The 21,629-nt window shown below is 41.8% G+C and overlaps 1 protein-coding gene across 3 annotated transcripts in view; it reads left to right on the top strand.

The window, feature by feature from the left end:
- Positions 1-2,244: 2,244 nt before the first annotated feature.
- The window catches only part of inpp5b (inositol polyphosphate-5-phosphatase B), a 30,912-nt gene continuing 11,527 nt past the window's right edge, over positions 2,245-21,629 (top strand). Inside the window, exons 1-11 of one of the 3 annotated variants that reach the window (XM_079504638.1) lie at positions 2,245-2,262; positions 2,374-2,471; positions 3,422-3,451; positions 4,082-4,192; positions 5,602-5,745; positions 13,560-13,644; positions 14,863-15,036; positions 17,600-17,701; positions 17,847-17,961; positions 20,542-20,658; positions 20,926-21,113. In XM_079504638.1, coding sequence (XP_079360764.1) covers positions 2,399-2,471; positions 3,422-3,451; positions 4,082-4,192; positions 5,602-5,745; positions 13,560-13,644; positions 14,863-15,036; positions 17,600-17,701; positions 17,847-17,961; positions 20,542-20,658; positions 20,926-21,113 — 1,139 coding nt within the window. In that variant the 5' untranslated portion in view covers positions 2,245-2,262; positions 2,374-2,398. Of the gene's footprint in view, positions 2,263-2,373; positions 2,472-3,421; positions 3,452-4,081; positions 4,193-5,036; positions 5,185-5,601; positions 5,746-7,173; positions 7,329-13,559; positions 13,645-14,862; positions 15,037-17,599; positions 17,702-17,846; positions 17,962-20,541; positions 20,659-20,925; positions 21,114-21,629 lie in introns of those variants that run through there. The other 2 variants (XM_079504639.1, XM_079504640.1) reach the window with 2 other exon arrangements.

Consider the following 21,629-nt stretch of genomic DNA (forward strand, 5'->3'; position numbering starts at 1 on the left):
GGGAGTATTGTCCGAATTCATCACTATTTGAGTCCACTGAGTCTGGATCCCCGTATGGGGAGTAGGGAGTAGGGAACAACCCTAGCAATTCGAACGCAGCCCTAGGTTTCAGGTTCAGCAATCAGCACCCTTGGCCGTGACCATGGATCGGCGCCTCTGGGGGCAGGTCACCAGTTTTTCCCTTGGCCCGACCAGCAAGTGCCCCAGAGCAAGACATCACAACTGCCTGAGCAGTCATCAGCTGGGTGAAGCTAAAACTGAATCTACTATGATTGATAAAGGTCTACCATATCTCCATATTTGGGCAATGTTTCAGCAACAACTATGAAATTAAAGTTTGGGAATCACAGGCCCGGCCCGCTGGTGCAGCGGTCCAGGCACCTATAGGCTGAAAATGTGTGAGCAGCATGTCATGGGTTTGAATCCCGATCCTGACGTCCTATTTGCGGCGTATCGTTCCCCATCTCTCTCCCCATTTCCTGTCAGTCTACTATATCCTATAAATAACGGCATAAAATCACCAAAACTAATCTAAAACTAATAAAAAAATAATAATAATCATGGACCCTCATGTCAAAAATATTGGTTCAGCCGGGCCCTTTGGGCTTGATCTTGTCTTGAACTCCAGATAATAAGGTTTGCAATTGTAAAACAAAGTGGCTATTGCTTAAAAGAAGAAAATAAAATGAAAATAAATGACAAGATAAGACAAGACAAGACAAACGAGACATACAAAAATATAAATCAAATATATCATATATATCTATAGGCTATCGTATCGCAAAATCTCACTGTGCATACTTGAAAAGGTTATCACGCCTTGAAGTCCAGGACTATTTAATCCCTTTGGGGGAGCAGCCAGGCCTAATCCAATAACGTTCTGCTGATGACAGCCCAAATCTGACGTCACTCAGAGGTTCGAGAGAGGGCCGGGGAGGACGGAGTGTAATTCCACAATATGTGACCTATTGAATTCGGTGACGACAGAGGACACTTTTTTTTAAATGCAGTCTGAAACTTGTTTATTTCTATTATTATTCGCTGTCAGCTCTTTCACATATAATATCTTGATGGTTTTTGTTGTCAAGAATGTGAAAAGCATGCCGTGCGTGCGTTCCGCTGTAGACTAGAGTCTTCTATGGAGGACTCCCTTTACGAGAGCGACCTCCTGCGTCTCCGAATTCTATAGGTCACCAATTTCAAAGTTACACCTGAATCAGTGCGTGGCAGTCTGGTTGGTTGTGGGAAGTGGGAACAGTCAGAAAGGGAAAACATCTGGATCTAAACCTAAACGGAATCATGTCGGAATGCATGAGAGACCACTTCTACGGGTTCTACGCACCACGCTCACTGTCTGCTGTTTTGAAAAGGAATTTAGCCTCGTAGTCTGAGAAATTTGTCCACTTATTAAAGTCTAGGTTGTTTCAACTTTCTTGGACTTGCAGGAAAGTGTCCTGACAGAAGCTGTCACTTTATTGCTCAACAACACTCAAGTCAACACGTTCTGAATATGGACCAATCCGTCGCAATTCAGGAGACTTTGGGAAAAGAGGAGAATTGTATTATAGTATCCTTTTCTTCGTTCATTGTTATTTGTCTAGTGTGTGTCGACTAGTCTATATTATCGGCATTAGTAGTATTATCTGCAGCAGCAAGTTCAAGTTTGAGTTCCGTTACACGTAACATTGCAGTCAGCCAGCTTCCAGATCGTGGGTCAAATACGCTTATTATAGCCTAGTGTTTTGGTGTGCCTATTTATCAAAGATTATATTTTTCTATATTATACATGAATTCAATTTCAGAGCACATGTATCATACATGATGTATGCTACTGTCTGTCTTCTAGTATTACATTGGGTGCGTTCGGAAATGCGCACCGGGAGCTCGGGTGTGACTTTCAAAGGCATTGATCCAAGTTCTGCAATTAGACTGTCAATCCACAAGATGGCAGCGTTTCACCAGCTTGATATTAATTAGCTGGCCTGGGCCTGGCTGTAAACAAGTATCTGATGCTTAGTCCAGTTACCCTGGGTAAATATAGTAACTTTGCTTTGCTTAGCTCGATGTGACATTATTGTTTGCATAGTTGAATGAATGCACGTTAACAAATGCACGATCCTTCTTTTGCAATTGGCATCGAGGGGGAAATTATATTATTTTTCCTTAACTTAATTGCAAATATGCTGTCCAATGTGTCATCCTTTTTGACAAGGAGACTGAAAGCAGACTACTGGGTTTAGTTGAGTCCACAAAAGAACATGCGTGAGTAGGCTACTGACGATACTGACCTGGCTGCAGGTAGCAGTTATCATGATTGGTTGTATTGACATCATGACAAATCTTGTAATCCTTCCTGCCAATTTTGTACTGCAGGCTTTTTGTGTACAACCACAGGAGGATGGCCATCACTGCTGATGATGTGTCACTCGAGGACATCATTCCAATATCGTATGACTTTGCTGTTGTGGAAGGTAACTTTACATCTTCAGCAATTTTTAAAACATGTTCTATGCTGAAAATGTATTCAACAGGTGTCATTTCTTTCCTTGAAATCCTGTAATTAGTGGGCATTTTTAAAATAACTAAATTTGAAGGCAGAACGCTGCTATGCCCCTTAACAATGTTTGTGCCAAGTTTGATGCAGATTGGAGCAATGGTGTGACTGTGGCCCTCAGGGCGGGGGATATATGTGGCCCCTATTGTCATGGCAGACCACTGAACAGTGTAGTAGAGTAGAGCAACGGTGCGCCTGTGGCAGAGCCATAGAGTAAGACAGAGTTACGACAACTCATTCATGGGGCCAGTCTCTTCTACATAGACTTCTATTGGTTTGTCCCTTTAAAAGGGACAACCTTTAAAAGGGACAGCCGGAAGTTTACAGAATGCATTGGAGTCTATGGGCTCGCACGGGTACATGAACCACGTGACCATGCTGTTTTCTGCCCCCTCAATGTCGTAACCCTGTCTTACTCTATGGTTCTGGCCTGTGGCTTGGCTTTAATGTCAGCACGGTCTTATGGAAACATGGTCTCAGCAATTATTTTGTACGTTTTTAAAATGCTGGATACCCACCTTGTTTTGGTATAAAATCATACCTGTGTTAAGTGAGGGGCACTCTTATCATCATATATCATCATGCATCATCTCATTCCGGCCAATTAGAATTTGCGTCCTCACCTTCGTCTTCAATGTTTGTGTTTACACAAACACTGACCATTCATTGTCAATGGCATTTAATGGTTGCGTTTGGACAATGACGTAAAACTGGCCATTCATTATCAATGGCATTTAATGTTTGTGTTAGGACAAAGTTTGTGTTTTCAAAGCTGTCAAAGCTGGACATAGGAGGGGCTAGCGCCCCTCAAAAACTGTTATATTGTTGACACATCTTAATCTCTGTATCTTGGTACAATCTCCTCAGTGTCATCACCGGATGAACTAGCAGTTGTGGGTGAGTTTCCTCTTTAACTCTTTATTACACTGCAACATTGCAATTGTGGCCCATAAAGTTATACATTAAACCTGCTCATGTTTGGAGCTCCCAGACACTCCTGGTGGTAACAAATACATACAGTCTGTGTGTGTGTGTTTGTATCATACATCCCACAAACTGTACATCTGAAAGAGATAACCTCCCACGCACGCACGCACACACGCACGCACACACACACACACACACACACACACACACACACACACACACACACACACACACACACACACACACACACACACACACACACACACACACACACTGATACACACTGTCAATGCTGAAATCTGTAGTGGATGCTCAAAAACATATACACACATTTAGGCAGGCAAACAGTATGCCTACCTGTAGTGCTTTCAAGTGCTTTCAAGCCAAGGTGCAAATCTTGCAAACATTCCACAGTTGTCATGTCTTCATTGCGTGATTGCATAACGTGTCCTAAATTAATGCATGATGTCTTGTGTATATTTGTCCATTTGCCTTGTTGCAACCAAATGTTTAACTTTTAATGAAACAAACATTTCAATGTTTGTTTTAGATTAAATAAATGTTTCAATGTGAGTTTGTATTCTATTGTGTTCTCTATAGGAGCTGACACCAGGGTCAGACTAAGCTTCCAGGAGGAGGAGCTAGAGCTCAGACTCCCCTTTGGTTCCCATTCACGCCTTTTTCTCAGCGAGATCAACCGGGCCTGGAGTGGTACGTTGGACACGGACGCAGTACTGTATGTCTTGAAACATTTTAATTTCAAGGACAAGCAATAGGCCACGGAACTCCATTTCATGTTATCTCTAGGACCCCAATTTACCTAGTGTACAAATCGAACCAAATGGACCTGTAATAATTATAAGTATAAAAGGCTCAGGTCAATCACTTGAACACATACAGTAGGCCTACAAAGTTAATCTTACAATGTGTCTGCCTTCTACATGTGTTTCGGTTTTACTATTTGGAAATAGTATTTTTCCTGGAACAGCCTGTCTCACACAATAGGTGACACGTGAAGGGCAGGTATGACAATAATCTGCTCTTACTGCCTTTAGGAAAACCTGACAGACAGGGAGGCTACATTCGTCTTGCATATCACAGGGTGTAGGTGAGAATAATAATATTTTGTAGATATGTTACAATATTTAATGAAAAAATATATATATACATAATGAAAGAACAAGAATATTCTCTTGTTGGCTTCCAAAGATTACACTGAAGTTAAAAATCACACAACCGGTGGTGTCAATTTGTCATTCAATAGGGAAATGTGACGTGTACTTGTCAGAGAGAGAGAGACAGAGAGAGAGAATAGGGCGGAGTTTTTAATTATGTTGTTCGTGTAGCTTGTCATTGGCTAGAGGGAGATAAACTACCTCTCTCTTATTTTGAGTCTGTTTCTTTCTTTTAACCGTGTCCTCTTCTGAACAAAATAGTGTCACTTAAAAGAGTAGCTTAGAGATGCTGTCTCTTAGCCTCTTCGCCAGGATGTGTCACATCTGGCACTGGCCCACTACTTTGCACAGTGGAAATCTCTCCTGAAGATGGAGGGTGAATGATATGTGGTCTGAGTTACATTTTTGAAGTATTCTACGAGGAGCCACACAGGCTTGCTACCTTCTGAGGGATACCAGTGATGGAACGTTTAAGTGGCTTGTCAGATGATGTTGTAGTTAATAGAAAGAATGTGAGAAACTCTGAGGGTGAGTAGACCAAATTGAGACTGCCATGATGTACTGTACAAATGTTAATGTGTGGTCTCATTGAAAGTAATCATGAAAGTTGTGAAAGTTGGGTCACAGAGCATATGAGCAGCTGACAGCTGTCTCTTCTATGCTGTGCACAAGAGAAGAGTTTAATTTCCTTTAGAGGGTAAAACAAAACAAAAACTGTTATACATTGCATTGAACAATCATCAGCCTTTTTATGTTTAAGTCAAGTATTTAACTCAACATCAGTTATTTTGCCTAAATAAATACTGGTAAGCAGAAAATTAAAACTGCCACAAATAAAATGTCACACATGTTTTGAGATAATCACTTTATTTCCATTTCAGTTTGATTTTGAATAATTATTCTGATCTATTTACTTCCCTCTTGTTTTTCTTTATCTTTCTTCAGATGTCTGCCAGTCTCCCTCACAGATACCCAAGTTTGAATGGCTCAACAAGTATAAAACCAAATCAAAAGGCAAAGAAGTTGTTAAACAAGCCCTTGCTCCCCTCCCAGCAACTCTCACTAAAATCAGCAAACAGAAGAAAACAGGTTTGTCATCTTCTTATCTTGCAATGGAAAACCAGAAATGTCCTTCATATGACCAGCAAAATGAATGCTGTCAGTGCCATTCATATTCATGAATCTGTAACACAACACTCGATGGTATATAGGACTTAGTTGAATGATCAGTAATGTTGAGATTATTTCCATCGTATGGATGTTTTCGCTGTTCCAGCCTTTGCTTTCAGCACAGATCTTTACATATTGATTAGAAGCCTTTAGGGGCCCAGGTCCTGAACAATTCTGGAAAATTAGATTGCAGTTTTACAATACACCATTGAAACAAAAACAATGAAAGCATTTTAGTAGCCTGTAGTTACCCCCAGCTAAACACGATGCCCTTACCCATGCCTATATCTGTCAAGCCAGGCAACTCTTCCACAATCTTCAAATGCTACAAAGAGTCTGTAATATACTTGCCTGAGGTGTGAGGAAGTTTGTCGTCTGTTTGTCATTTGTCATCTCGATTTAACGTAATCTGTTTGAGGGCATCTTGTGTTGAAATAACCGTCCTATGTATAGAGAGGATGTCCATCCTTCCCTTGCTAGTGCTACCCATAGCTGTATCTCCTTTCTTTCTGCCATGCCTTTGGCACATGAATTTCCCCTGCCGGATCAATAAAGGTCTTTCTGTTTGTCAGCTTCCAGTCAGTGCAGGAGATTTTGGAGACCCTCAAGTAATAAAAAGTCTTGTCTGTATGTATTGTACAGTATGGGCACTATGGGTCTAGTCTTGTCTCGCTACTCGCTAGGGGGGCTGCCGGGCTGTCTATTTAACTGAATGGATAATGCAGCTGCTTGGTGTATGAGGGGTCAGGTTTGCCCGCCAGCACTGACCATCTATAGTTTCGCATCTGGCCCTAAGGGGTGGGTGGGGATAGCCGTCAGGACCTATTCTATGACTTTACACTATTAATCCAAGGGGACCAGTAAGACGCCCTGAGGGCAAGAAGCACGCATCCGCCTGGGTGACGGCAGACTGCTGGGCGAGTGCTGGCGCTTTGGCATAGGCCATAGGGGGTCAGATCAACATGGAATTAATTCTGTACTGGCCATTTATGGAGCGTGTCTTGAGTGTACAGGGTTTGATGAGGTCTGGCCATGGAGTGTGTCTTGAGTGTACAGGGTTTGATGAGGTCAGATCAACATATGGAATGTCAGAACAGGTCAGCTCCATATATGGAGATCTAAGGGTGGGGGGCAGTGTCTTGAGTGTACAGGGTTTGATGAGGACAGCACAATATTTTAATCATATACTGGATTTGAATAAAGAAATGTCATGTGACTTTATTGCTCGATTGGTTCATTTTACAGGCATGTATTGCATAATATGGAAGCTAACATAAAGCTGCCAAAATTCAAATTAAATGGCAAGTATTCAAATTAATTAATTCAGTCAACAATCAATCACCATCCCTTTGAGCTATGGGGTTAGTTAGACTCAGAGAGAGAACTGAACTCCTCCTACTAGCCAGATGAGAAGCAGGTCCTCAGATTGTGTGTTGCCGGCCGTGCACAGAAGAATGCGTGGACGCGGTACAGGGAGATGTCTAGGGTGATCAAAGACACCGGTATGTCATGGGGAAATATATATGAATGATTGTGATGTTGCGATATAACGTTCGAATGAAACGCTCTTGCATGCATCGCTCAGTCCAATGCAAGCTGCCACTGCAGCCCAGCTCCAGTAGTATTTTGCTAGCTAATGTTAGCCACTTCTCGTTATTATATTATTGTCGTTTCTGTGAAGGAAGCTAACTTGAACCAGCTATAGCTAGTAGGCCATCGTTCGCTGGGCTAGAAAAATATGTATTTGATACTGTGGCTGTATATATAAGTATTTACTACTTTCTTTATTGTTGCATATGCTGTGTTAAGATTTCTCAAGCTCATGCGGACAGTGGTGGCTGGGGATTGCATGTCTGTCGATGGTCTTGATTGATGAGAACTCTTGTTTGGAATAAGAGCCATAACATAAACATGACTATACGCTGTGTTATTTGGTGGAACATGGAAATAAACACTGCTGTTACAGTTTTAGTTTGGCGGTGTAACAAATGGAGTGGGTGAGCATTCTGGCGCCCCTGTTGGATTTTAAGTTGCCTTCTTCACGCCCTATCATGCCAATGACTTTCTCAGGATAAACAGGATAGTAACATAATGAAGTAAACGAAGCCGCCTGTATCTGCACCAGGCAAATGTAATGGAAATGATTGCCCATATTTGAAGGCATATCAGAAAAGCCTTTCTGTAATATTATTGTCAGATGTAAGGCGAGGAACTACCATTAAGCTGGTTGCACACTGGACGCGTTTTTCGGAAAACCGGCAGTTAAACACAAAATCCGAAAAACGCGTCCAGTGTGCAACCACCTTTACTGTTAGCCCCATCATGTGAGTTGCTCAAGAAGTAATGCCGTCAAAGTTGAGCCCAAAGATGAGTTGTATTAATCAGTCCCTCTGCATCATAGGTAATTTAAGTTGTTATGCAATGTTGCACTTTACGAGTGCCTTTGCCCTTTGTCCACTTGTAGTAAGAAAGAAAGTATGACTTGGAGCAAGTCTTGGCATACGAGGCAATACAGCTTGTTGAAGTCTATTGTCTGTTTCAACACAATGCTGGCACAGACACAAACATGAAAAGGGTGCTACAGTCCATTCCATACAGTACACAACTTGTATGCAGCCAGCTAGCCACTTTCCCTAGCTCTGGTCCATAGCTCTAATGCCAAGGGTATTAGGGCTATGGATCAGAGCTACACTTTCCCATGAAAGCGGACTGGTTAATTTAGCATTAAGCCTTGTATGTGTTTATCCATCTTAACACCGCAGAGGTATGTTCATTGGTATTCGTTCCCCTCTTCCTCATAGATACAGTAGGCTGTACTGTATGTGCATAGCAGCATGAAAACAAGATTACAAGAACAATAGGCAGACCATAAAATATAATCAAATGTGAGAATAAAAATGTAATATAATAAGCAATTGAAAGAAGGCAAGTCTGTTTCAGTGACTTAAATTAATATTTTTGGGTATAGGTTATGCCCATAGTTTTTGAGAGCCCTAATGGGACGATGATTTAGAGAGCAATTCAAAGTGGGGCACACGGGTACCATTTCCACCAAGGAAATGAATACCGTTGTCTTCAAATGTTTTCCTGTGATTCATGTCTGAACTTTGTAGCACTCATTATAGGCGTATTGTTTTAAATGACCAACCCCACCCAGCTGTTGCAGTTGCACCAAGCAGTTTAAACAAGCACTGTGATTTAATTACCATTTCAACCTGGTCTGACAATCATAGGGTTGGCGAAATGCTGCAGTCTCTCGACTAAGCACCTAATAACCCTGTCTGCATTTGATCTCGGCCAGTAGCACAATTTGTTTTTCATCGCTTGTTTCACGGTTTAACAAGGCCAGTAGACCGCTGCAGGGATCGTGTCTATTTGTAGGCCAACCCAGAAGTTACTCTCACCATGGGATCCCACCGCAGATTTCCAAAGGAATGTTCCGCATTGGGTTTTAGATAAGTTACAAGAATTTAGCTCTGCAGCAGGCAACGGCTTATCATATTAACACGTTTTGTTTGACAATATATTATAATCTTCACAAAGCAACAGTTTTTATGATTTTAAAAAGCAGATCAGAGTTTCAAAATGTATGATATTAACGGGTGTAATTTATGTCATAGGACAAAATGTGAAACTCTTTGTGAATTGTTTTAGGACTAAAGCCATGTCTGTTTTACAGTTTGTAGCTGTTTTTACACTGTGATGTAATGGCACATGTAAGTGAGGGAGGAGGGCCAGCTTTTGAGGCAAAGCACTGTACTACAGGCCCACTCCTTCCAATGGCATTTCTCCCTAGGATGGGAGTTGTCTTATCATGCAGTGGGCAGTCCTCTTTCCATTTCCTGTTTGCACACACACACACACACACACACACACACACACACACACACACACACACACACACACACACACACACACACACACACACACACACACACACTTGAATTATTTATTCAGAGCTACCATTGAGATAGATGTTAATATAGTAGACTTGCATCACCATTGCACACAGACATCAGAAAAGATACACTACGACTACTACGTGGTTAAAAACTGCGGTTAAAGACGGGTGCATGCACAGCCTCTGTTGAGTCATAGACTAGTAGGAACTCTCATAGACAGAACGATATGAACATTTCATCTCATGTTATCCTGACCAAAGTAATTGCAAATCACTTTACATTTGGTTAAGAAATCTGTATTTTATTTTCCATCATGACGCATCTTTTTTTTGTGTGAACATCCTTGTTAGTTAAAAACAAACAAGGACAGATTCAGATTCAGACTCTTACCAACACCCAGCAGGTTAAATAAAACCATTCATAAAACATAATCTATCCACTTGATATCCAAGGCAAGCATTCACATGGTTTGTGTTGAACAGTAAATTCATATTGTCAAAAATGAAAGCAAAAAGAAAAACAAACTATTTTAAGTAACCACTTCTTGAACCCTGCCTATAGTATAACTATATTGACCCCATGGGTCTGTACTTGTCGGCCACATCCTTTTTTCCCTCTACGCAAAATATCTTTGCTGTAAATAGCCGATCTATCTTCTCTTATGACATGCCCAGAATAGGTATATTAGCGTTCATGTAGTCAATCTTTTAAAAAACATTTTAAACAAATTAGACTCTTGACAGTTGGAGCTGCCAGATCGTATCTTCACTGTATGATCCTATCACACATTGAATACTGTTTCACAAACTGGTCTTGCACAGGTGTGACTATTCTCAAACCCATAGAACAGCTCTACAAGAGTGCACTCAAAGTGTTTGACAGGAAGCCCCACTCATATCATCATTGTAACATCCTCCGGAGGCTCATTTTTTTTAGCTTTGATAACTTTAAAATGTCATATATATATAACGGTCATATACAAGACCCTACATGGTCTGTGCCCGCCCCCCTAAGTGAATTCATTAAATGGAAGCCCGATAGGGGAATCGGTACCAGAGCAACCACTCGAGGAGATTGCGAAGTGCATAGACATATATACATAGACGCCCCTTCCGGCTCTGAGGCGTGTGTCAAAATTGAAGGCACTATTTTCCCGACATTCCTTGCGAAGAATAGCGGAAGCAAAGCGGAAGCTTGTCAAGCTTCCGCGTGCGTAACATAAGTCCCGGAAAAGACGCGCTGTGATTGGCCAGTAGTCACTTGAGTGACAGCGAATGCCTTCAGCACTTCTAAATAATAAAGCTGCGGAGAACTGTTGCTTTGTGTTCACTCTTTAATGTTTTGTGTTAGTAATCTAATCCCCCTGGCTCTGATGTTGTATTGTTAATAACTTTGTTGTTTGTGTTTGTTTGTTTGTCTTGTTTTGTATTGTAATGTATACGGTCATGACTGTTATAAAGATTTGTTAAAAAAAAAAAAAAAAGCCTTCAGCACTGCACTTCAAGCACGGCAAATGAGGCATCTATTTCTTAATATCTATGGCGAAGTGCCCCACATTCGGTCAAAATGTCCTCTCAGTACAGGGTTGTGTAGCATGGAATGGCCTTCCTCTGTGTATAAGGGATTGTGATCTTGTTTTAGGTGTATTTTTATGCTGCGTTCCCTATGTAATGTTATGTAAATGTATTCCACTGTTTGTCTATTTTCTGTTTTTGTGTTTCTTTGTGTGGATGAAAACTAGCATCTTTGCTATATCCGGTGTATTTACGTCCATGTGATGTCCATTAATATGCATTGTCCTGTCCAAATAAACAAAGTAAAGTAATCAGCGGTTTAGCTTATGAATAATACATCTCTGACTCTGACCTCTGCTCACTGCCTACCAGTCAGATCTTCCAGTCCATGATCAGACCTCTTAATTGGTACCTACTAGAATAAAATCTGAATCTGGTGATACATACATTGGTCCAATTCTGAACAAAAATGCGTTATATTTTAAAAGCAGGCATAAGACATTAAGTATTCTTGTCTCTCTCTCTCTCTCTAACTCTCTCGTGCGCTAACATTTGTTTTTATCGTGTATGAAATATGCTATATAGTTTAAATACAATTGATTTGAAAAGGTCATCAGCAATCCTTACATGCATGCAGTATAATATGACATTCGCTGAACGGTTGGCTATACAATATCTAATGTACCCCAGGCCTCACTGTGTATCCTATTGGCACTGAAGTATATTGTGAACGTTACAACAAAATGGTTGTGAAATGTCCCCCCCCCCCCCCCCCCCCCCCCCCCCCCCCACACACACACTTACAGTACTAATTGGTTGCATGTTGCAGTTATGAAGTTAATGATTCATAAATGATTAACTGTTTGAAAATGATGGGGCTGGTACAGTGACAGCATTTGAAATAAATATGGACCTTTGTCGGTCTTGTTTGATTCTAGAGCTGTAACACAGTGCCGCTACACAAGTATGTGAATGCGATGTGATTAGAAACTCACTAATCCATAGGATTATCCGATACACCATCACATCTTAACAATTCGTCTACTGCAACGCACAATGGAAGTCCATAAGACATATGAGTGTCTTAATTAATGGCCCAACAGAGACAGAGAGAGGTGCAGTTATACAAAGCTAGTTTGCCTCCTTGCAGAACATAATCTTGTCCTCTGTGAGTAATAAAGCAAAGCCTTAAAACGAAGCTTTCCCTAACTACTTTAAATGAATTTTCTGACTAGAGAACTCTGCTTCTCTTATCCAGAGGAATCCTCTGCCAAGCTTCAGTAGACAGGAGCCATATTGTTTCACGCTTGACACTTCTTCATTAATTCCAACTACTTGAGATGCGTTAACTGTAACCAACTGCAGCAGGCAGCCTTGGTCCATTGACTACAACAAGCTGAGTCCTGACTTGACATTTTACTATCGACCCGAGTGTATGTCTTCAGCATCAGTCATGATTAGCTCTTAATTGATTCTCCACAGACTAGTTATCAAGGCCTAAAGTGAAGGGTTGTCGTGGGTGTGTCTGCTTATGCGTGTCATTACAATGAGCTCTCACAGTCCAGGGTGGTAGCACATACTAGGCACACTTAGTAGCAGTGCGGAGAGAGGTGGCTTCCCAGGCAACAAAGCAAGAATACCAAAGAGATTCTAGAACAAGAGGCGATACTCCCATTAAGTCCCATAGTAACAACGGAGTGATGACGTAACTTCCGGTTACTTTAAAAACATTAAAGTCATGCTGTACAAAACAAACTTGTTTTTATCCTATTCTACTCTCGGCTCCTCCTGTCTACATGTCGAAGTGTCCTTGGGCAAGACACTGACCCCCAAATTTCTCCCGATGTGCTGGTTGGTACCTTGCATGGCTTCCGCCGCAATCGGTGTATGAATGGGTGAATGTAATGCACAATCTATGTAAAGCGCCTTGGATAAAGGCGCTATATAAATGCACCATTTACCATGCCAAAAGCTCTGATATTTTGGCAGTTCCTTAGCCACTGTTATACAATATGGAGCTGGCCTGTTCTGACATCACAACACTCCATATTTGGGCATGCCTGACACAGAACTCCATATATAGGAATAAAGGGACACAGAGCCAATCCAGAAATCTTCATATATGGGCATAAAAGGGACACAGACAGATGGGTGGAACGGGTACTCTGACACAGGTACAACGGGTATTGCATAGCCAGGTGGGGCATGGATCTCCAACTTCCATTCTTACCGACTGCTCTACAGCCGGGAACCGGTCTAGTAATCTAAATTAAACGCTTCCTTCTCTCTGTTTCTCCCTCCACCTCCTTCCAAACAGGGAAATCTTCGAGGACAGACAAAAAGGGATCGCTAGAGGAGGAGCACAGTGCTGACAGTGGAGCAGAACAGTCCAGGCCGGGGAGGTGAGACTTGATCCTTTTTTTTAAACTTTTGTTTATGCTAGCCTGGAAAGCTTGCTGACCTAGCATCTTCAACAACAACCTGCTTCCCCTGCATACCGCTCTTACCACAGTCTAGTACTTAGTGCTTGTTGCAAAGCAGTCGATGGGGCCTAACCCGACTTAAGGAAGCATTGGCGGTAGCTGTGGAGGTTAGGGGAATTCAGCTCTCTTGTCGATCTTGCACGTGTCTTCACCGCATGAGCCATAGCGTGCCTATTCTGGGGCAAAATGTTTTGGTGTAGATGGTGTTGACTAGGGACGAAAGAAGCGGACCAATTATTTACCCCCACCCAGTGGACTTCAGTCACTGAAGTATATAGAGTTTAAGTCAAATGCATAAACATTGGGCTATACTTGCTGCTGCACAGTGCACATCGTAAAATGAATGTGTCTTGTACTGTGAGAGCATACCGACAGTATTTTTCCGACAGTATTTTTCCTGGAAGGTTAAAGCTATATTGAATATCGCTCTCACCCCCTTTTGGCCTGTGCCATATTGATGACACAGAAATAGAGCTCGGCTGCATAGCCCACCAGGAGTCTGATGGAGCCGTGACACACTGCGGTACTAGCCGCTAGGGTAGAATCTAAGGTTTCTGTCCAGACATGTATGGGATGGATATACATTACACTTTTTTCTTTTTTGTGATAACTGGCAACTTACAATACTGGATACTTACAAATTTCATCACAATTTGGTTGTTTTACAAAGATCCTAATATGCCTCTCCATAATAACACCTTGCTGTAATTAGAATCCATAGCAGGTTCTGATTTAGTGAGAAATAATTTCTCATTTAAAAAGGCGTCTGCAAAGTGCAAACAGAGCATAGTTTAAAACACGGCACAAAGAAGAACCAAATTTTATCTGCTACTTTTGCTATTGGATTTGAATCCTGAAAAGTGTTCACAAGATACTATGATAAACAAGGTTCCTCAATTAAACAGTAAACTGGAAACTAACTGCTACAGAGACTACTGTTGCTAGGCATTTGGTCTGTGCAAAGACACCGAATGGGGTTATGTAAACACACAAGCTGGCCATTCCTGGAGGTAGTAGTGGTCTCACCACTGAGGTCACACACTAGTGGCAATCTAACCATGCTTCTATTTTTGTCTGTCTCAATCCACCAACCCCTACCCCACCCCGTTCTCTTCCTCTTGTGTTGTGCACCACCAGCCCAGGCAAAGGGAGCCGCGAGGGTCGGGATGACATGGTGCGTTCGTCCAGCCACACACCGTCCAACAAAGCCCAAATGCTGGCCATGCCGCAGTTTGGCGGCCTGCGTGACAACCTCATCAGATGTGAGCTACAGAAGAAAGAAGACCTCTACACCAACCTGGAGGACTTCAGGTACCACTTCATTCTCACACATCACGATCCCTTAAAAGGGCCTTTTCTATGGCATGTGCCTCGTTCCTGAGTGAGGAATGAGCACATTTTTATTTTGTTTGAACAAACAAAATCTTCTGTGCTCCAATACATGTTGCATGTTTGTTATTAATGTGTCTAATCTGTAGACTAAAATATGGGGGCCCCTTCACTTTTTGAATGTCCAATAATGTAATACATTTTTTACCTAAGTGAGTTTTGTTACGAACTATTAGTTGTAATGGCATTATTGTGTACTCAAGATTCAAGATTCAAGAATTTATTTGCCATGTCAACAAGTTGATAGGAATTTGTCTTGGTTCATACTCAACATATACAGACAACCATAGATACAAAAACAAAAAAGACAATACAATACAAAAACCAGCAGCATAGGGAATTACATTGTTTTTAAAGTGCACTATGCATATTGCTACATATACATACATCTAGTTCAGATGTCTAATGGCTACGAGGTAAGTGCTATCTCTGAAGCGAGATGTGGAGCTCTTGATGCTTCTATATCTCCTGCCTGATGGGAGGAGATTGAAGAGGTAATGTGCAGGGTGAGAGTTGTCTGCAATGATTTTTTTTGCCTTCCTAATTATTCTGGTGGAATAGAGTGAGGAAAGTGTAGGGAGGCTACATCCAATGGTTTTTGATGCGCGACGTACTCACTCACTGTATATAGGCCTACCTTTAGGTAAATGGTGTATCAGCGCCCTCTACAGGCTACTTGCTTTGAGAATCTGGTTTTGACATCATAGTAAAACCTAGAGAGTTATTTGTATTTATCATAGTGGCTTACGGTTGGTGCGGCACACTGCTGTTTTAGTATATTCACACAGACAATACGACAATAACGACATCATGACTATGCAGTTAATCATACACAATGACGGCAACAGTCAGCATTATTCAACATTGATTGTTGAATAAATATTAAGCATTAATAATTCCTAATCATTTGAAATTGAGGAACACGGTTGCATTGTTGCAGAAGTTACTCACTGTCCTCAGCTGGTCTAGTTTTGAGTGTAAAATTGTCAACCTAAACTGAAACAAAAAAGCGGTTTAGGCAGAGATGTTATTGTAGATTACTCTGCCCGGATAGATGCTTAGTTGTTATTATTTGTGAGCACCAAAGTGAAATGGTGGGTGTGCTGAGTAGAGTTCTTAGTTTCAGCACCAAGCCCCCAACAAAGCCTATGTGTAGGGCTGGGTTCAGGCAAACGATTAAATTCCAGTATTCTAATGGTTTTGGAAGGGCTTGGACTGCACTGAACCTGCTAGATATTGATTTGAAGCAACAAGCAATGACAAGCATTATGTGATGGTCAGAACCATCAATCTCGAAACAATGAAACATTGATAAAACTCCCCCCATCCCCACCCCTCTCTAGGTCTCAGGTATTGTATGTGATGATAGATCGGGTTTTGCTCTGACTTCAACTCTCCCGGTTGGTTCAGTTTGTTTCAGGCCCGTTGAGAACCCGTTGAGAACTCTGATGCTGATGTGTTTTCAGACTGCAAAAGTGCTGAGCAGTCCTCTGCTGGCCTAGTTGTGCATCCAAAACATTTCTGAAGTTGCGCTAAAAAGACAATGTGGGCAGGAATGAAGTGAGGCCACAGAATGACTACGAGGATGATTTACAACCTAGAAGTCAACTTGATGTGGGATCTATTTCCACACACTGAGCTCAACGCTACATTAAGCAGCACTCTTTCCAGTTTTAAAGATTTTTTGGGGGGCTTTTATGCCTTTTATTTATAGGACAGTAGACTGACAGGAGATCGGGAGTGACACGCAATTTGATTCGAACCCATGACACGCTGTCAGGCCTTTGCAGCCCAGGTGCTCTTTTAACCACATTTGAGTGCATCAGCTTACAGGGTTCACACCTTTACTGGGAGGAATGTCAGTTGTAGAACACACTTCCTTTTCATGTTGCTGAATATTAGTTGAACTTGTACTTGCATTCAGAATTTTGAATACTGTACTTCCCTTAAACTACTTTTTACTGTTGAAGCTTACTTAGCAGCTTATAGCTTAGGACAGTTTGTAAATACATCAAAGATGCGAACATAATCCATTTCCAATGGATGAAGCCTTGGCCTGGAAGAGAGGTCATCAGGTGGTCTCCAACCTTCATTTGTAGAGCACACCGCCCTCTGCTGGTACGTGTGCAAACTAATTCTGGTGTCCTTTACAGAGTGGCATTTAGAGCATACACAGAAGGCATAGTTTTACCAAACGTAAAGTTAAAAAAAATACAAATTCCTTAGACTTAGCCCTTTCTTAGTGTGTTTTTCCCAATAAAGTTTTTCTTTTGTTTTCTCCACCCCCACAGTTTTACTGTACAAGCCATTTGTACTTTAGGTCTTTAGGTTGTAGGTTGGCCAGGAGGTACAGCAGATCACTGGTAGCCAATAGGTTGCTGGTTTGATGCTATGTGCAACCATATTTAGGAGGAACAGATGGAGAGAAAAATAATAATCTAATTTCCTCATTTCTCATCTTGATCTTGCTCTTTGTGTCTTTTAGTTTCTTCCTCGGTACGTACAATGTGAACGGTCAAGCACCAAAGGAAAGCCTCCGTCCTTGGCTCAGCTGCACCCCCATGCCTCCAGACATATACTGCGTGGGGTAAGTCACATCCACCCTGCTGTGTCCAATAGCTTCGCAGATGTCAGCATGCACTACTTGCCAAAAGTATGGCGTCTATACCCACATGGCCACCCAGGATTTAAAATGGCATTTTCCTCTGTTTATTTCATCCTCTCTTCTGTAGTTTCCAGGAACTGGACCTGAGCAAAGAGGCTTTCTTTTTCAACGATACACCCAGAGAGCCCGAGTGGATGTCAGCGGTATCCGAGGCCCTGCATCCAGAAGCCAAGTATGCTTTAGTAAGGACCTTGCCTTTCTCTAACCCCTTTTGTCTGCCATAATCGCATTGCACGTGGGTCATTCTTGACCAGCAATACAGTTTTTGAGTGGTGCTAGCCACTCCTATAGACAGCAATGTGTGTCCCTGCCTGGCTGGGTCTGTCTGTCCGAGCACGGAAATGGCGGTTGTTGACCACCAAGTGTCACTGTGTCACACACACACGCACACACACACACACACACACACACACAGGCCAGGGAGGAGTGCTTGTACAGTACTACAGCATGAGTACAGTACAGCACCACTCAGTTCAGACGGGTCTGATTTTTTTTTTTATTGCAAGTGATGCAAAGGTGTATGTTTTAAGAGAGACCTGTGTTGCACGTGTGTTGTACAGGTGATGATGGTGCGTCTGCTTAGCACAATGCTTTGGACCCGCTAAATTTGTGCGACATTTCAGATGTTTAAATTTGACTTCAATGTGCTGTGAATAATTTAACAGTTTGCTTCAGTCTGTCTGGCTTGTTTTTCATTCATCTTTGACGTGCGGTAAAACCACATTTTTACATATGAAATAATTAATATGTCTGATCTCTTCAGCACAGTTAACAGAGTTATCTGTTCTTTTGCCTTCATAACATTTGTTTCACACCATATACTGTAGTAATCTTTGAAACTGATTGGAAAGTTATCACATCAGTCTGAAGGATTTAGGACCCATATGGTAGTTCCTTTGAGAATTCCCTTTCTTCCCCTTATTTGCTTTAATCTACTTCCCTTCCTTTGAAAAGAGCTGACTGCAAGCAGCTGGTTTCCTCTTCCTTTGGCTGTCATTCTGGTCTCTACAAAGTATTTTGTAGCTTTATACACAATACACATTAGGCATTCTAGTCACAGAGCTGGTATAATAGCCTGCCATTTCTCAGTTACCTGTCACCCTGTGAGCAGACCACACTTGGCTGCTCCCTAATTGACACGGGACAGCTCAGCAGGCTGAAAAATAAATGTTTTACATCAATATGTAAATGTTGAGACGTGTTAAGGCTGATAGACCTGACGGCTGCACTAGTGGCTGATGACATTCTGTCATGAGATTATGATTTACAGTTTCTGTTTTTTTTCATCAGGAGTCCTTTGAGAAATATAAGGCAAGGGGGAAGATCCTAATTGGTTTAATTTATTATGATTTTATATGTCTGTCATTCATTTATTACTGTCATTCTTGATCAGATCTACAATTTGCCATTTGCTGATTTCTGTAGTCTTGTCACTGCATTGGGGTTTCTCAAGTGGAAGTGGGCTACTACGTAATAGGTGTCGTGAAGAACAATGTCTAGTAAAGAATTAGCCAGTACAATTCCGGTTAGTCCTCCGACGCGCTAGCCCCTCCTATGCAAAACTTTGTGTGTATGAGCACGGAATGTGCTCAGCTGATTGACTGACTGAGCACGGAATGTGATTTATGATGATGATCTCACTCCCTCCCTGGCCTGCACACACCTTTTCATTCCAGTGGAAACAAGAGCTTTAGGCCCTGTGTCCATCAAGGTGTTGCGGTGCATGTGTTTAATTGTTTATATCGGGAGTGCTGCGTTTTTGAAACTCCAGCAGCTTGGCGTTGGGCTTTACCTTGCGCGTGCAATCCGTGCATGCGAGGCGCTTTCCCTTGCCTGCCGAAAGCTACAATATTTTCAACTCTGTTGACACAGGGCCTTACTTCTGTGCAAATCCACTCAGTAGTCACTCCCAAAGCTCTCAACATCTTCTGAATTTGGCTCCTATCTTTTGGTTGACACTTTGACGGTGAACTCCATCCAACTCTTTCTTATTCTATTTGACCGTAGGTAGATACTGCCAGCCATGTAGAAGCTGCTCATTTGTCTCACATTGTTGAGACTCTTGCTTATTATTTGTGTCTATGTGAGTCATAGCACTATATGTGAATGCTATGTACTTCGATTGGTTCAGGTGTGAATAATTGTTTTGAAAACAAAGCTCTGAGAATGAGCTTCTCTCACTAAAGTTCAATATATGTGTTACCGTTTCACTGATCTTTTTCTAAAAACACACAACTAAAGTGTGAGCTTCGCTCAGGGATGGTACACAAAAACGGTTTGAACCTCCCTGCTGTGACGACCTCCATGACCTTTCACAGATGGAATGTGTGTTCCACATAACATACAGAATGATGCCAACTCTGCCATGGTCTATATACAATATAATATAGATATTATAGAGAGAGATATTGGAGTATTAGCTTTACTTTGGCTAGCTCATTCATGTGTCTGATTGTCCAGAGGAAAAAAGCTCTTCAGCAATCTAAACTAAGCAAGTGGTTCTCAAACCTTTTCAAGTCAAGGACCGCTAAATTGATGTGTTTTTGGCCACGGACACCCCATCTGAAAAGGTATTGTACCAGGGACCCCATGAAAGAAGATTATAAAAATAAATCTAAATCAAGATCACGATCTTTGATTCTGGGAGCTTTGCCAATTTTAGGTTAATTTGTGTGTGTTTCTGTGTACTGTAAATTCCAGTGTTGTACTTATGGTGCATCGGGGTATTTGTATATAACTTCTTGTGCACATGTGTTGTACAGGTGAAGATAGTGCGACTGGTTGGCATCATGCTGCTGTTCTACGTGAAGAAGGAACATGCCATGTTTATCTCTGAAGTCGAGGCTGAGAGCGTGGGCACCGGTATCATGGGACGAATGGTGAGAACAACGGAGCTCTCTCTCTCGCACGCACGCACGCACGCACGCACGCACACGCGCACGCACACGCGCACACACACACTATATAGCAGAAGAAGAAAAAAAGAACACTGCATTTGCCAGATGAGAGCATGTTAAAGCAATAAATGTAATAATTCTATCCCTGTTATCATGAGCAATGGCCAAAATTTCATATCATCTCTGTACACTCTCTTTCTTTGTCCCTCTCTGTCGGTCTCTGTTTTACTTGCTCTCGCTGTCCCACAGGGCAACAAGGGTGCGGTGGCGATACGTTTTCGCTTTCACAACACCGACATCTGTGTGGTCAACTCGCATCTAGCCGCCCACATTGAGGAGTATGAGAGACGCAACCAAGACTACAAGGACATTTGCAGCCGTCTCCAATTTCGCAACCTGGACACCTCACTTGCCCCCCTCCCCATTTTGAAGCACAAGTATGAAACCATTAACATAGCATTCAGATATCACATAAAAGCACCCATTGGTCTCACAAGGACGTTTCCCAGGCATTATGCCGCCACAACAAGAGTTTAAACCATTTTAGTCCTGAGGCTGATTCTAAAAATGCCTTTTTCTGAAAATATATATACATAAAATCAAAAACAATTATGTTGCTATATACGTATATATTATCAACAACTAATGTGACACAGATGCCAGATGATGGATTGAACAACGTATAGGTTTAACTGGTCTAAATGGGTTAAGTTACCCTGTCCCAAGATTTTGTTGTCTGACTCTGTTCCAATCCTTATTGCCATCTTTGACTTTTGTTTGGCTGTCAAATCTTAAACATTTATGGATTCATGCCCAGTGTTAAATGCCATTACTGAATGTTCTATAATGTGCCCATCACTGAGTGGTGTTCTTTTCCAAAGAAATGTTCACAAAACAAGATGCAATAGAAATATTTAACAAACATATTGAAAGTAAATATTGCTGTTTCTGTA

Source organism: Electrona antarctica (genome assembly GCF_951216825.1).
Source record: "Electrona antarctica genome assembly, chromosome: 6".
Classification (NCBI taxonomy): domain Eukaryota; kingdom Metazoa; phylum Chordata; class Actinopteri; order Myctophiformes; family Myctophidae; genus Electrona; species Electrona antarctica.